This window comes from Eschrichtius robustus, chromosome 13, assembly GCF_028021215.1.
Source record: "Eschrichtius robustus isolate mEscRob2 chromosome 13, mEscRob2.pri, whole genome shotgun sequence".
Classification (NCBI taxonomy): domain Eukaryota; kingdom Metazoa; phylum Chordata; class Mammalia; order Artiodactyla; family Eschrichtiidae; genus Eschrichtius; species Eschrichtius robustus.
In genome coordinates this window covers 10,397,955-10,414,991 of record NC_090836.1, presented here as the reverse complement: position 1 = coordinate 10,414,991, position 17,037 = coordinate 10,397,955, and the positions used below count along the sequence as shown (strand labels likewise).

The following is a 17,037-nucleotide window of genomic DNA, read 5'->3' as shown; positions in this document are numbered from 1 at the left end:
GATAACTGGTGTGGAGGCAGGAAAGAGGAGGGGAGGAGGGGGGAGGAGGGGGGCGGGGGTGGAGTGGGGCGGGGAGCTCAGGTGGGACAGGGAGGGGGAAGCTGGTAGAGCAGGTGACCATAAACAGGAGGCTTCCGTTGAGCCGGTTCCAAGAGTGCAAGTGCGCTCCCTCATCAGAAACTTGGGGAAGGCGTCTCGCGGATCTGGACTCTGCCTGGGCTGGTGTGTGTCGGAAGCAGAGGCCTTGTGTTGAGTCTCTGAAGGATGGCTACTCTTGCAGCCTTTGTCTGTGGATCCTTGAGATGCGCGTAAACAACCTGAGCCTCTGATAAGAGCGGGCTCTTCCTACAGTGCTGCGAGTTGCTGAGAGGCGGTAGTTGGATTTTTCCAGTGCTGACAAATGTTGTCTCCATGCCTAGCTCTGTCTAGACAGTGGTTCAAGCAACCTCTATCCCATTATCGCCACCGCTAGTCGGGTTGCGTCCTCTATGCTGGGGTAAGAAAATATGGCCAGGGCAGGAATAGGTGACTGAAAAATGCATTAAGCTCGTATGGCCTTCTTGGCTTTGGTGAGGATGGTTTTTGGGGTTTGTTTTTGTTTCTTTATGGCATATATTTTACCAAATACCAGACCTCAGAATTTCTGTCGGGGTTAACCCGCAGCGTGTGAGGCAGAGTAGCTTTAATCAGTGTAGAACTAAAATGGTCAGAGTCCAAGATGCTCTTGCTTCCGGACATCATGGCCTTCTTTTTTCCCTTTTGATTTGTTCAGTTTTTCTCTTATTAACAGTCTGTGTGTAAAGCTCTGCTGAAAGCCCGTTTGGTGTATCCTGTTGCCTATTTCTTCAGCTTTATTAGAGGAAAAAAAATTTAAGACTGGCTTGTAGTTTAATAGCTAAACTACAAGCCAGTCTTAAACTTCTCACTTGATTATAACCTTTCCATAAATTCTCTGAGAATCTGAGCTTGAGCTGAAGCCCAACCAAACAAGGCTCGGTCACTGTCCTGACTTAACAAAGCAGACACAGCTTTGGGGTCCTTTCCCCTCTCCTGAGAATTCCTTTGAAAAAGGAAGGTTTTAAAATGGAACTGGGGGGTGGGATGGGGGGCAGCCCATGGGCCCTGATGTGGGCACCGGGGTAGCTGTGCCGGCGACAGCCCCAGAGGGAGAATCGTGTGCGAGAAAGGGCCTCACCTCTTTCCTGGTGGAATAGACCCAGTGCAGTGTGACCGGCCGAGAAGCCAGGATCGTATCTGGGAAGTCGAGAAGAATAACGCCTCATCTGAGAAGAGGAGGGAGACGCTTACCAGTCGTTTAAAAACGACCTCAATCTTTAAAAAATTTGCTGGTTGGACACTAGCTTTAAAGGCTACAAGTCAAGTAAAGGCTGCAATCAAAACAAAACACTTTTCCTCTCAGCTAATTACTCTAATGGCAAATACTGGTTCTTAGCCAGTTGAGCTTTATTTCGTTCTTTTAATTAAGTTGATCATCAAAATAGCCTTAGACTTAACAGTTCTCCGACATAACTAATTCAGTGGTATTCTTTAGTCCATTGATTCTCTTGCGAAGTTGGATGTAGAGTGAGTTTGAACAAGTAACACTCTCCTAATTTCCATTATAAAGTCATCGATGCATTTCCATAGGTAACCGAATGGAATCTCAAACGTAAGTTACACAGAAAAACTTCAAATATCGTATGTTAGGGTGGGAGGTTCTTACACAGTTTATGTCAATATTAAATGTTATAAAATAGGAAACGTAAATTGTTTGCTGAAATGTAAAATATACCACAATTGGCCCTTCTTTAGGGGATCTGCCCACATTGTTCCCTGATGTGTGTATTTTGTTATACTCATATATTGCCTCTGCCTCTCTCCATCTCTTCATAAATAAAGTCTTTTAAATCCTTTATTTCTGAAACTAGGATACTTCGTAAATATTTGTTTAGTGGACCTGGTTAAGGTTACTAGTCTTCGGTACGATAAATACTGACCTTTTTTTTAATTTAATTTTATTTTATTTTATTTTTTTACATCTTTATTAGAGAATAATTGCTTTACAATGGTGTGTTAGTTTCTGCTTTATAACAAAGTGAATCAGTTATACATATACATATGTCCCCATATCTCTTCCCTCTTGCATCTCCCTCCCTTATTTATTTATTTTTTTTAAATAGAAAACTCTCTTGTATGTATATAGAAGGGTTATGTCGCCGTCTTCTGAGGGCCGGCTGCCTCCTAGATTGCCTCGATGGTGGACTCGGACGTCCCATCACCCTTCTCTTGAGAAGAGAGCCTCTGCTGCCCCAGCCCCATCTCCTGGGTAGCGTTGTGGTCCAGGGCTCCCTCAGCACGATCGCCAGGCAGCCCGGAGGGCGGCCCAGGTGGGAGACCTTGAACAGCGCCCGTGAGGTCTGCAGGGACAGAGTGGCAGCAGAGTGACACGGCTGAAGGCCTTGACCTTTCAGTGGCCCCTTGGCCTCCATACAGGGAACTTGTGGTGCCGCCCTCTCTTTGGGTGGGAACAGCCCAGGTTGCAGCAGGTTGTCCTTTAAGAGATAAATTTCGTGCTTCCTTGAACATGAGTGTCACATTTTAAATTTCTCTTGAGTCAGAGTAGCTCCAGAGGATACTCTCCCATTAGGATGCCATAAAGCAGCTTGCTGACCCTTCGAGCACATTGTCGTGAATTACTCCTCAGCCTTTTGGTCCTCAGGTAAACGGCCGATTGGGTGTAATGCTAGAGGAAAGGGGGAGCTGTCTTTATTTTTTTTTTTTTTTAACATCTTTATTGGAGTATAATTGCTTTACAGTGGTGTGTTAGTTTCTGCTTTATAACAAAGTGAGTCAGCTATACATATACATATATCCGATATCTCTTCCCTCTTGCATCTCCCTCCCTCCCACCCTCCCTATCCCACCCCTCTAGGTGGCCACAAAGCACCTAGCTGATCTCCCTGTGCTATGCGGCTGCTTCCCACTAGCTATCTATTTTACATTTGGTAGTGTATATATGTCAGTGCTACTCTCTCACTTCGTCCCAGCTTACCCTTCCCCCTCCCCGTGTCCTCAAGTCCATTCTCTACATCTGCGTCTTTATTCCTGTCCTGCCCCTAGGTTCTTCATAACCTTTTTTTTTTTTTTTTTTTTTTTAGATTCTGTATATATGTGTTAGCATACGGTATTTGTTTTTCTCTTTCTGACTTACTTCACTCTGTATGACAGACTCTAGGTCCATCCACCTCACTACAGGTAACTCAATTTCGTTTCTCTCTATGGTTGTATATATGTGCCATATCTTCTTTATCCATTCATCTGTCGATGGACATTTAGGTTGTTTCCATGTCCTGGCTATTGTAAATAGAGCTGCAGTGAACATTGCGGTGCATGACTCTTTTTGAACTATGGTTGGGAGTTGTCTTTTAAGGTTAAGTATTTCTACATGTTTTATTTAGATTTCCAAAAGTGCATGTATGGGAGACCCATGGATATATAGGTTGTATCACATTCTAATTAGATTTGGAAAAAATCAAATTGGAGTATTTTAAGTGAAAGAAAAAGCAGGATGTGTAACAGTACTGTGTATCCAGTTGAACAGAGAAGGAAAAGGAAAAGAATATATAGTGTTTTATTCTATTTTCATTTAAAAAAATCTTTGGAAGAAATCAGAAGAAACTATTAACAGTGTTTACCAGTTAGAGGGCCAGGGAGGACCTGGGCAGACGGAGGACAAGGGCGGGAGAAGGATTTTCAATGTGCTCATTTTTTTCAATTAAATGTATTTGTTGGACTTTCAATATAATGGCAATTTTAACAGCTTTCTTGAAATATAGTGGACAAACATTGGATGGATAAAGTATACGTATTCATAGTGTGTATACAGTTTTCTTTTTTTAATTTTTTTTTGAGCCATGTGACTATACTCTGTATTAAAAATAGAAAGAAATTAGTTAAAACTTTTTAAATTGTCTAAGAAAATAGGTAAATAGCAAAGCTGGCCTGCCCTGGGCTTTGCTATATGCACTTGGGCCCCCCTGTTCCATCTAAAAATTCGTATGCCTTCTGACTTCTTGAAGAGATTTTGGGGTAAAATGAGCTTGTTGGGGCTGCCAACTATCAAATATTCTCCTGTCATCTCTTAAATCCTACTTGATGCAAAAGATTCCGAGAACAAAACTATCACAGATGTGTCCCTGATCTCAGCGTGTTGACCTTCTTCGGAAAGAACAATGAATGGAGAGAAATTTCTAAATTAGAGTTGTAGCTTAGGATGAGGTCTTCCCCAGAATTCTGTAGCTGCAAGTGAACGAGGTTTAAGGCTGTTGTTACCTCACCTTCCACAGCCCCTTGGCAGCCTCGGCCTCCTCCATAGTCACCTGGGACCTCAGAACATCAGACGTGAAGGTGCTGCATGAAGGTGCTGTCAGAGGGCTCCAGCTGGCCGCAGGACAATGTGAAAGGTGTAACTTTATCCTCAGTTCACCTTCACTGTTTTGTTTCAGCTACATCCTCATGTCAGAGTCACTTTGACCAGACCTCTTCTTGGTCAGGGAAAGGGTCTTTTTCTATCCGGAACGACTGACTCTGGTTCTCTGGGGAGGAATGACCATTTTCTTCCCGGTGGACCTGTTGGCCGCAGCCTGCCTTGGGTTTCAGTGATCTGGGCTTCTGAGAGTTGGCTGGAGGGAAGCAAAGATGAGAACTTTCTCACTCAGCGTTTGCATGTTTGCCGTCTTCTCCCTCCCTTTGTCCCTCGATCTGCTAACCCAGATAACTGCTTTGTCCTGCCCGGTTTGCACCACTGAGAGGAGCCAATGGGGCCCAGAGACTCAGGCCATTGTTGGCACCCACTTGCTCCCGTTCTCGGGTTTCCACTTCCTGCGCTGCCCGGGCTCCCGCGTGGGCAAGTCACGTCACTCTGTCTCAGTGCAGCTTCATTGTGGGGACAGGTTCTTAGGAAAACAGGGTAACCCGGGAGTGGGAGCCCCAGTGAGGGAGTCAGGCCATCTGAGCCCAGGACCTTGTGTGGCCGTGAACTGTGTCGCCGGGCAGTCAGGACTTGAGTCAGAAATACCCTGGGTAGGTGCTATGCGAACGTGCATTGGTTGATTGAGTAGGACAGATTCTCTGCTCTGGTTTCTTCAGTCGAAGGTAGAGATGACTTTTGTGCTTCATTGCCATTAAGCTGTACTAAAAATAATACTTTCGTATAATGAAGATATGAAATGGACAAATAATGTATTATGTGGAGCTGATTTGTGAGATGTGAGGGTAGACGAGATGGCTTCTCAGGTGCCTTCTAACTCCGTGGATGTCTGGCTCCGTGAGAAGCGGCACAGCCTGGCTGACGCCGGCCTGTAGCAGGATGGGATTGCCCCGTCTTTATCTGCTGAGGGATGCCTTTCAGATTCCAGATGCAAGGCAGCTCTGTTCACCACTGGCATCTTTACAGCATTTTTCCTCCTTTCTCTGTGTGATGACTAGTTGCTTTCTGACTTACTCTCTTTAGATAACTGACATAATTTCATCCTCAAAACAAACTTTGTGAGGAGACAAGGCCAATATTATATGTACATTTTAGAGATGAGGAAAATGTGGTTCAGAGAGGTTAATATGATTTGTCCGAAGCTACATGACAAGTAAAGGGCAAGGCCACTCCTCTCTCTATCCTGCCTGCTCCTACTTCTCCGTGCTTCAGTTTCTAATTTGTAAGTGTGAAATTAGGAAACAGGACCCAATGATGTTTGAGGGGGTCTATCATCCTCATCCAGAGTCAGTTAATCAGATATGAATTATTCAGTATCAAGTCATTTTTGGAACAAGGAGGATTTTACTAACTTGTAACAGTGTAAATTGAATATCTTATGTGCAAAAAACACTGTGGAAGTAAGAAATACAATACAAAAACGTCTGCCATCAAGTAGTTTAACCTCTAGAAGTCGAACGCCAACAGTGGACATCTAGTTTTATGTAGTAGGGCATTTCCTATAAGCAGAGATGGACCGGGGAGATAGGAATGTGAGAATATTGGAGGTCAGGGGTGCGGGGCTTAAGCTATGGGCACAAAACTCCAACTAGTGTTAACTAGGAAATGGTCTATCTTAGGAGTTTGGCAAGAATAAGGAAGCATCAGGTGCAGTATTAAGGGCTCTCGTATGCCTGGGTTGCTGACCTAGAGTCCAAGGTTAAGGTGTGAGATTTTCTGAGGCGGGGAATCAGTGAGTCTCTTAAAAATGAGGCACAAGATAAAGAGACCTGGAAGCGGAGGACCGGCCAGGATCTTAGCTGTGAGTCTGCCTGGGGCGGAGTGGATGCCTTACAGGCCCCCAGCAGCTAGTTCAGCACTTGGTGTGACAAGCGCATCAGTCATCGCCCCTCCTCTTCCTTAAAAGGCAGCCGAAATTGACAGAACCTCCCGTTTTCCTGCCTCTTCTTCCTGAGGGTAGTTTTCAAGGAATGCTCACAGCACACACACTCCATTTATCATAGTAATTCTCAAGCCATCAGGAAAGATTTTTATGTCCTGATAACGTCAGATTGCTAACCTGATGTTAGGTGGTGGTTTTTTGTGCTATTTTCAAGAAATAAGCAAATAAAATGGAGGAAACCCATCTGGAATAAAAATACTTGGACTGGCTTTTTACAGCTCTTTTAATTTCATACTGTAAGTCAAGTAGTTCTGGTCCCCCAGGTGATAATATATAATTCATGACTATGTCTTGTTTTGTCATCTTTGAGTTTTTATATTTTGCGGTGAAAGCGAATTATCATTAGTACGTTTTCTGAAGCCATACCTACTTGTCCTTTTTGTTTGTTTGTTCACATGAAACAGTGCATCAAGTATGGAATTAGATTAATGGGGTAAATATTATGAATCATACACTCCTTCTAATCCGATGCTCTTTCTTTTTTTGACCCCCATGTTTTGTTTTCCGTCTGTCATTCTCTCTCCATGTAGGCTTTTCAGCCCCGTGTAAAGCTGTTGGAGCGAGGGAACAGAGGTAAAGAATGATGTAATGCACTGGCTGCCCCAAAGCATCTTTTGTTGGAATGGTTATTCCAGTCATCTCTTTATGAATCAAATGTGAGGGGCTGCTTTGTGGCAGGAGGCCTCTGCGAGAGCACATCAACGGGAAAGAGAAAGAGACATTCACTTGGAGGGCTCTTGCTGAAAATGGGTTTAACTCTCCTCTTGCCAGTCGCCACCAGCCTGACCTCATACATCTCAGTACAATGGAGTGGCTGAGCCTTTGAGCACACCACCATTACATCATCGTGGCAAATTAAAGGAGGAGGTGGGAAAAGGGGACTTATTGTTGTCATGGCCCATGAGATGATTGGAACTCAAATTGTTACTGAGAGGTTGGTGGCTCTGCTGGAAAGTGGAACGGAAAAAGTGCTGCTAATTGATAGCCGGCCATTTGTGGAATACAATACGTCCCACATTTTGGAAGCCATTAATATCAACTGCTCCAAGCTTATGAAGCGAAGGTTGCAACAGGACAAAGTGTTAATTACAGAGCTCATCCAGCACTCAGCCAAACATAAGGTACATGCTTGCTTTTTTTTTCCTTTTTAAAATAAATGGACATGCTGAATGGGGAATCATTTTAAATGAAGCCTCATTTTTAAGGGGAGAAAGTAATTTGAGGAAGTTTTGGTTGCTTTTTTTAAACTTTGATACCTTATGACACCTCAGAATAATTCACTAATTGTAGACACAGTCACACCTCAGAATATTTCTAAACTACACAGAAAGCTTAACTTGTTTTTATTTGATCAAGTGCTATGTTTCCCTATTAATGCTAAAAATTGTTTTATTAATTTAACACAAATAAAAAGTTATGTTTAATACAGTATATTATAATACTCAATTATTAGCAATTATATAATAATATATAATATTGTATGTATATTATTAATAACTAATACATTAATACATTGTTTTATGTTGTTTACAAATGTCCTGAAAGGAAATCATTCTTTTCAAGTGCCTTGAAAAGAAAGTAGAAACTAATTATATTACAAGTGTTTTTTATTTGTGGGAAGGTAAGGTAATGGTCAGAATTTAAGGATCTTCAAGGAAAGGTTTTCTCAGGATACCAGGATGTCAGCTTTGTGGTAGGTAAGGCTATTTCTTTTGTTCAGGAATAAAAATGAGTTCATGCTTTAATTTTACGAAAAGCTGATTTGTTACTGAGTAGAAACCATTTTAAATGTTTCTTTAGTTCAGGGATCGTTAATGTTTATTTTGCATGTTATTTTGTTGTACATGGTTTTACCCTGTTATCGTGTTAAGGCTTTAAAACTAAGGAGTTTTGAGCACATTTACACAGAAATAGCATCAAGTTTGCCTCGTAAATGTTGATTTTTACAAACATTTAAACCATGTGTATGCTTGGTTTATCCAGTAAATTGACCACATCTCATTTTTATTCAGATTATTAAGGAAAACAGGAAGCAGTTATTTGCTTCAGCAGCAGAGGTATATGGGATTATTCTCCTCACCTTCCTCCCTAACAGCCTCACGTTTGCATTTTAGGTCGACATTGATTGCAGTCAGAAGGTTGTAGTTTACGATCAAAGCTCCCAAGATGTGGCCTCTCTGGCCTCAGACTGCTTTCTCACCGTACTCCTGGGTAAACTGGAGAGGAGCTTCAGCTCTGTTCACCTGCTTGCAGGTAAGGCTTGTGGTAGAACTGTGAAAACTCGGAATCTCCTTGAGCCTGTGAGTAAGCAGGATTCCACAACGAGCTCGAAGCACGCTAGGTGGACGCAACTTTGAGGTCATTGTGTAAAATGACTTATTTATAGCTTTTGATTGACGTAACTATTCTAGTTAACCTGAATACTGTTGTTCTTCCCCATTGGTCACTGTATTTTTGATTTAGCTCAAATGCCTCTTCATCTGGTATTTATTAGCCAGAAGTGCCATGTAGATCTGTGTGCCTGTATAGATCTACAAACACCAAATGCTCTACATTTCAGCTCCTGTCCTCAGTTCCCACCCTCAAGGAGAGAACCCGTCCAGTATTCAGTGTGAACCCCTGTTAAACATTTTTGGTTGAAGTGGACTCCAGCGATAAGATCACCCATCCTGGACATTATGTACAATGAGATAGAAAGAGAATGTGTGCAGAATATTTCTTCCAATAATTAGAGGGAAAATTTTAAAACGAACTTACCTATTTTTGTTTTGTTTTCACAACTAAAAAAAGTCTCAACTTGCAAATGCTAAGCAACCAGATGACTTTATAAAGTGCATGGAAAGGACTAACTGTTTTATATCTGCCCTAAAGGAGGGTGGTGTGGGAGTTCCATCTCATCAAATTCCAAAGCAGACTGTTCATCCTTTGCTTTCCCTGTTTGGCAGACAGTACTGAAGCCCTTTCACTCACTCTGGCTCCCAGAGCAGGGAATACAGTTTGACAATGCGCAGTAACCTTTACCACAAAGCCGCTGTGTCCAGCAGATTCTGCCACAGTGATCGGCAAGATCACTTTTAAAAATCTGATCTAAGAAAAACAAAATATTGACAGATATTGTCACTTTCGCACCTTTCGTCTTTTGTTGCAAGGAGAGTCCAGGGAGCTTGATGTTACTGGCAATTGATTGTTAGACTGTGGACATTTCAGTTGTAAGAGAATAGGATGAATCAGTTGTTGGTTTGTTACCACATTTAAACTCTCTGAAGGTTTAAATAAGACTTCTGTGTCTTTATTTCTCTCTCATCGGCTTTTGCTCCTGGTTTCAAAGAGTAAGCATAGTTACCTGTCACATTCAGGTCGTCTGTTGGCACACGTTTCATCTGTGCCGCAATTCTGTCCTAAAGGGAAGCCAGCTTGTCTCAGAACGTAGTTCTCAGAACTCTGTAATGGAGAATTATAGCATTAGGTTCTGTGTCTGTTGGTAGGCATGGTCTTTTACTGGGAGTGTAACAGTGTTAAATCTGACAACTGTTATTAGAGTTCCACTCACCTCGGTTGCTGAGTTTAGGAACGCAGTCATGCTTCTTGGAGCCACTGGGAGGGACTTTACCTTGGAATCCTATCGACAGAACCAGGGTTTTTCTTAAAGAGGGTACACCCAGACGGAAAGAGATTATCCCTGCTTGCTCTTGTTTGAGACGCTTTTCTCTACGGGGGCTCTGACCCGACAGCTTGGCCAGGCAGACGCTTCTGGAGGAATGAGCTCATGTCGAGTTTTAGTTACTCAAGTAGTTTCTCCTCTTTCCCGAGAAGCTCTCCCTTGTTATGTGGAAGGTTCTTTCCAGCCATGTGCGGCTCTGGGAGGGGTGCTTATTGGGAGGGCAGGAAGGAAGGAAGAGGACTCATTCTGACCATCGAGATCAGCCCTAGGGATATGTGGGATGGTGCTGGTCAGAACCCCTGGCATCCCCACTTTGTACAGGAAATGGGTCCTAGGCCTAAACGAAAGCCCGTCAAGGCAGCTCCGAGAACCACATACGTGTATTCACAGCTCCATCTCGTCATGCACACCCCAGAATCCTGTTTTCTTCTTAGCTTAGAAGGTGGCTTCAAGGACTGAATGACCTTGCTGGGGAGTTTCTGAGCAGCAAGATTTCTTAGGACACCTCAGAGAGGGTTCTGGATGATTAAAAGCCTCCCAGCCATCCGAAAGCTTCTGACCAGTTGGAAATTCCCTTGGTTAGTGAGCCTGTCCTCAGAGTGGACAGAGAAGTAGAGTTGGTAGAAGAGAGTGCTGGGGAAGGCGTGACCATCACTTCTCGGCAGTGCTTTGTTGTTTGCTTTCGTTTTTTTGTTTTTTGCCAAGGTCCAGCAGCTGCTCAGAGGACGTCCCAGGGATGTGGGGTAGAAGGACATATCAACATGTGTTTCTTAAATATTTTGCTTCGGGGAAAATAACTGACCTTGGAAAAGCATGCTAGCGTCCCACAGGTGCTACGGGAAATGACAGGGTCGCTGGAGACAAGTTTCACTACAAGCTGCCCCCGATGCTTTCAGCAGTTACAGATGCTTTTTGGCCCTGTGGGGATGTGATAATAGAAAGACAAAGTGGTTTCTTGGAGTAATTTTCTCCATCACTTTAGAGCTTTCAGTTACTTTGAGATTATTCAGGAAGAAAGTATTAAATACGTCAGATGGTTTTTTTATGGTCATTATATCAGTATGTGGAGTGAAGAATTGTGGCCCGAATTCCATTCACCTTCTCAGGGCCACCTGACCTAGAGAGCAGTGACTCTGGAGAAGGGGAAGAAGAGGACCTCCCCGAGGAACGGATAGAGGAAGCATCTTATTTATTTATTTATTTATTTATTTTTGGCTGTGTTGGGTCTTCGTTTCTGTGCGAGGGCTTTCTCTACTTGCGGCGAATGGGGGCCACTCTTCATTGCGGTGCGGGGGCCTCTCATTGTCGCGGCCTCTCTTGTTGCGGAGCACAGGCTCCAGACGCGCAGGCTCAGTAGCTGTGGCTCACGAGCCTAGTTGCTCCGCGGCATGTGGGATCTTCCCAGACCAGGGCTCGAACCCATGTCCCGTGCATCGGCAGGCAGATTCTCAACCACTGCGCCACCAGGGAAGCCCGAGGAAGCATCATAATAAGCCCTTTTCCTCAAGCAAGAGGAGACCCAGACTTCCTGTGTGGCCTAGTTACATGGACATTAATGATGAAGACTCCCTTTCGGGAGAGGGTCGGGTTTGGGGAGGCTGCACTGGCGCGCAGTGGGCTTAATTCTTCCGTATGGGACGGCAGGTTCTGCTCTGGGACAGGCTAGCCTGGTAGACTTCAGCTTCCGCCAGGGAAAGGGGTCCTGTTAAGCCACCTGGACAGCTGACTGTCAGTGAGGCCGGGGTCCCAAGCCTTCCCGTCCTGAAACTTAGAACCTGGTTCTGCAATGAACTCGGCCTGTATTGGCCACATCTGTGGGCCTACTCAGCCAGCGATCTTGACCCGTGACTGATCAACTGTCCCTCTTTTTAAGCCCAGCCAGTATTCTAAACCAAGTGATTAATATTTGATAGCCATATGCCACATGTGAGTCTTTGATTATTATCTTAAAATCTTATTTAAACTTATGTTGTCGTGTATCTTTTTCATTTGTTAGCTTAACCCGCCTCCAGGATTCTCTTTTGCAAGCCGAGGACTATGTCTTGTTCATCTCTGTGTTCCCCACAAGGCCTAGCACTTCTTCAGTTTTCAATAAATATCTGAAATATACATTAGCTTGCATGTAGGTTTATACCATTTGTATTTCATATGACTTATTTTATTCATTTAGTTTAGTTTGTAAGTGATTATATTAAACAGTGATGAAACTAATCTGAAAGTGTAGCGAAAAATTGAGGACATTTTGACATAAATGATTGGCAAGTTGTCTTCGTTCAGGTAGAGCAAAAATATAGCTGTTATGGGAAAAGTATCCAATACGAAAATGTTTCCATCTATTTAAGCAGATTTCAACATGATTTTAAGATCTAATAAATACACTAGTACAGGGAATTCCCCGGGCGCCCAGTGGTTAGGACTCTGAGTTCTCACTGCTGAGGGCCTGGGTTCAATCCCTGGTCGAGGAACTAAGATCCCACAAGCCACGTGGCGCAGCCAAAAAACAAAACAAAACACTAGCACAATTAAACAGGGCTTAAATCCTGAACTTTGATGAGGAGCTACGAGCACTAGAAAACCTGGTGCCACTCATAGGAGGATACAAGCCCTTGAATCCATATGAATTGAGAACAGTTGAAATAATTTTTTTTGTACTTTAAAAGTAAATTGAGGGACTTCCCTGATGGCACAGTAGATAGGAATCCACCTGCCATTGCAGAGGACACGGGTTAAAGCCCTGGTCGGGGAAGATCCCACACGCCACGGAGCAACTAAGCCCGTGCACCACAACTACTGAGCCTGTGTGCCACAACTACTGAAGCTTGCGTGCCTAGAGCCCATGCTCTGCAACAAGAGAAGCCACCGCAATGAGAAGCCCGCGCACCGCAATGAAGAGTAGCCCCTGCTCGCCGCAACTAGAGAATGCCCGTGCGCAGAAACCAAGACCCAACGCAGCCAAAAATAAATAAATAAATTTATAAAAAAAAAAAAAAAAAAGTAAATTGATTATCCTGCTTAGTCATTAGTAAGTCTCCCAGTAGTCTCCCAATAACCAAGCCAGATTAAACCATAGCATTGTTTCACCCCCGGGGATTAAAGGGTTTTACTATGAGTTGTAGCCTCATCTTAGCCAAAAAGAATGAACTTGGATCCCTTTGGAAAGTTGTCCCTCATCATTGATGGATATAAACAGTTGCCAACCTTGACTTATTGATCAACTTTTTTGGTCTTGTTAACCTTCAGAAAACTAGTTCTCTCTAAAAAAGAATCTTGTTTCTTGGCCTTTATTCATTATATTACTTTATTTTACTTGCCTTTGTCTACTATCAATATACTTCTAAGGGTGCCAGATTGAAAATAAATATATTAGAAAAAAAGAAAAACCACCGAATTTGGACTTTTTTTGCGTGTGCTAACATAGAGAAAAGAGAATAAGTGGGTTCATTTAGTAGAAATAAAGATTGCTGTTCTATTATTTTCTTCTCTTTCCTCGCTGTTGTAACTCGTGAGTAAAAGCAAAAGGGACCCACAAAAGTTTGCTAATTCTACAGCACTCATTTCTATCCTGTGATGAGGCACAGGATTGCCCCGCAGCAAAAAACCCTAATTGAATCACAGACCTCAGCCCTTTCATTTACAGACGAGGAAAATAACAGAGCCCTTGCGTGACTCTCCCCAGCTCTCACTATTCTCACTGTGCGCCCAGGCCCCTGTCTGCAACAATTCCTGAGTCTTCTGGAATTCCCTCAGGAGGCTAGACTGAGAATCAGGGGTGCCCACTTCAGATCAGGCCTGTGCTTTTTGTGGTAGCTCTCTCTCAGCCTCTTTGTGGACTTCAGAGGCATATTCTTACTTCACATTTTATGGAAGAAGCAATGTATAAAAATAGACTGTATATAAAATTTTTAAGCATTAAATTTTTTCAGCTGGGGGGAATCATCAAATAAAAGTCTACTCTGTCCTGAGCCGAAATACCACTCCGGATAATGATAGAAGGATACCATTGGAGTCGGTGTCAGGCGCAGTGCTGAGGGCTCTTAGAAACATTTCGTCTCTGAACGCAGCTGAGGTCTTAGATTAATGTCTGCCGTGGCTAAAGGCCAAAGACGTATTTCTTTGTTTTGAGTTAGAGTTGCTACTGTAGTTAGAGCTAGGAGTGAATAAAAATGTATTTGACTCTTGACACATTTTCAGTTTAACTGGAGTCTAGATTGAGTCAGCAGTTCTGTGTAATGAATGGGCAGCTTTGGTTCAGTGGAACCAGTTACCCTCCTGATGGAAGCAGGGCAGAACCTGATCTTCCCGCTTCCAGATTTGCTGTGAGCGCCGTTGTCATCGTGCCTTCTCTCATCCAGTGTGGCGTTTCTTCTGTCCCTGTGTCTAGAGAAGGGAAATCTTCAATCATCCCATTTCAGATCCTGTAGTAGCTGGTAAAAGAGATTGACGTTAATGGAGTCCAGTCAAAGTACTACAGTTGTTCAGGAATTGGCTCTCCTTGTGTTTAAAGAGCTGCGGTGAGAGCCACTGAAAACAGACTAAAAATAGGTGCCGTTTCGCCCACTGGTTGCCGTGTAGCTGCTGGCTCTGCTTCTCACTTTGCATGAGGTTATCTAGCCCGTCTTTTCTCCAGTTCTTACCTGCCTGTGTGGTAACAAGCCAGCTCTGTCACTCCCCAGCTACCGGTGGCTAAGACATCACGCCTGAGGCTGTGTCTGTTTAACAAATGGACTGCAGACCAGGCTCGAGACAGTTCCTCACCCTGACATTTTGCGCAAGCTACACAGAAGCACCCTGGGTGACAGTGGTGACATCAGTCTTCCCCTGCCCTGGTCATGTCATTTGTGTCCTGTCCATTCAGCTGGCCTCACAGGGTTCGAGGGCTCCCTTGGGTGGGCCCCGGGGTGGGCCTGGGGGATAGCGTACTGGAAGAGTGCACATCTTGCCCCTGCCCTTGAGACCCCTCGGTTAATTTGGGGCAGCACATCTGGAGCGGATGAAATAGAAGCAGATGACAGTGCGTCAAGCTGTGTGTCACAGTGATAAGGGGTGACTCGGTGTCGCCTGCAGGAGTTGGGGAAGGTTTGAGGACGGCGGTGGAATTTTAATCGAACCTTGAAAAATGAGTAAGATTTGGGTGGGGAGGGTCCTCTGTGGACTGACATAATTAAAAATGTCAGGAGTGAACACAGATTTTAGGAGGCAGCCAGGAGACCGAGTGGACTTTTTGTGACGGGAGGAAGGGGAATCGAGAGCAAGTGCAGTCAGGCTGTGCGGGCCCTTCAGCCTGGAAGGACGAGTCTGTGCTTTGCTGGGCTGGCCTGGGGGCCCTTGGAGGCTCGGTGACACCTGTCACCTCTTGGCCACCAGATCTGTCTTCTGGCCTCTCTGCGCTCTGCTTCCAACTCAGGCCCACATCAGCCCCTCAGACCTGCCCCCGGAGCCACCTCCCTGCTCTCTCACCCTGTCTTGCTGCCTCTCTGCCCTTTCCTCACACTCTCGCTAACATTACGTCTCTCTTTGATATTTTCAGTGTAACTGTGATTATATCACGCCCCAGCTTAGTCTGCATCAGTGCTCTTAGGGTAAATTCCAGAATCCTTCCCTGACTCTGAAGCCCTGCAGTGGCGGCTCCTGCCTGCCTCTGTGCCCTCATCTCGTGCCCCTCTCCGTCCTCAGGTTGTTGGTGTGTGTGTGTGTGTGTATTTTAGCACTTTAGCCTCGGTTGCCCGAGACCTGCAGCCCAGAGGCACCCTCCTCCTCCTCGAAGTGCCCCCCTCTCCCCATGTGCCCGGGTGTCTCCTGCTGGATTCACGGTGGCCGTCAAGCCCCCCTGGCTCCCAGGCAGAGTTGGGTGTCCTCTGTCACACACACTCCTTTGGCCACCCACCATGATTAGCCAATTATTCATCTAATTATTTGGTTGAAGTTTGTCCCACTAAACTGTCAATTCCAGAGAGGGCCTCTGTCGTGGTCACCGCTGTCCCAGCACCCAGCGCCGTGTCCGGCTCGCAGCAGTGCTCACGGCATGGCTCTGAACCCTCCTGTGGGTGCCAGGGGTCTCCAGGGCTGTTTGGCTGGCGAACAGGGACCCTTTCCTTCCCGCTGGTCTGCCACATCTGCTGGGAGGCGGTGCGCTTGGCCCCGGAGGGGGACGGCTGCCGGAGCGGACACACCCGAGGGGTTCCCGGGAGGACCTGCTCGGGGTGGATTAGGAAGCCTGAGCTTCACGGGAAAAGGCCCAAGAAGTGAGCTGTGCGGTGACCCGTGCACAGTTTACACGCCAGGCAGATGGGACTCTGAAGAGTCGTCCTCTGGAGACCAGACTCCTGTCCCCTTTTCCATGGGACTCAGAGCATTGTCTCCCGATGGGTAGTCTCATGAGGCCTTGCCCCCTGACGGTCACCAGGGGCACGTCCAGCAGCCGCTTCATCCTTAGCCGGGATCTGATTATAGTTGGTCCAGTTCGTTTCCTGAGAGCTGTGCCCCTGGTTCCCTGAGCCCTGGGTGTTGTACCGGACTCTGTAGTCCTGAGCCGCCGAGGGAACCCTCCTCTCATGGAAAGTTCCCTGGACATAAGCACCCTGAGGACTCACTGGGGCTTTTGGATGATGAAAGCAGCATTCACCAAGTCTCCCTTTTTAATCTATCGTAGCAGAGAAGTGTCTTCCTTGCCCTGTGCCGCTTCGCTCACCCTGAGGGTCCTCTGGGGCCTTGTGGTCAAGGAGTAGGAAGCAGGTTCTGGGCTCACACCCAGGCCCACAGAGCTTTCAGCTCTGAATGGAATCAGGAAATCCTTTTGAACACCCAAAATACACAAGACTTATGTCCATCAACAGCTATTCATTGTATCAAGGGAGGATTCAATAAACATTTAATTATGTGCCAAGCACTGTGCTAAATGCAGAGGTGATTGCAAAAGAGTGTGAGACACAATTCTTATGCAGACAG

General features: G+C 45.2%; 1 protein-coding gene across 4 annotated transcripts in view; it reads left to right on the top strand.

Annotated features, from left to right (window-relative positions):
- Positions 1-17,037, top strand: part of DUSP16 (dual specificity phosphatase 16) — an 84,808-nt gene that overhangs the window by 30,788 nt on the left and 36,983 nt on the right. For all 4 annotated transcript variants that reach the window (XM_068559887.1, XM_068559888.1, XM_068559890.1 and 1 more), the window contains 2 exons: positions 6,962-7,552; positions 8,546-8,684. In XM_068559887.1, the coding sequence (XP_068415988.1) occupies positions 7,325-7,552; positions 8,546-8,684 (367 nt within the window). In that variant the 5' untranslated portion in view covers positions 6,962-7,324. The remainder of the gene's footprint in view (positions 1-6,961; positions 7,553-8,545; positions 8,685-17,037) is intronic.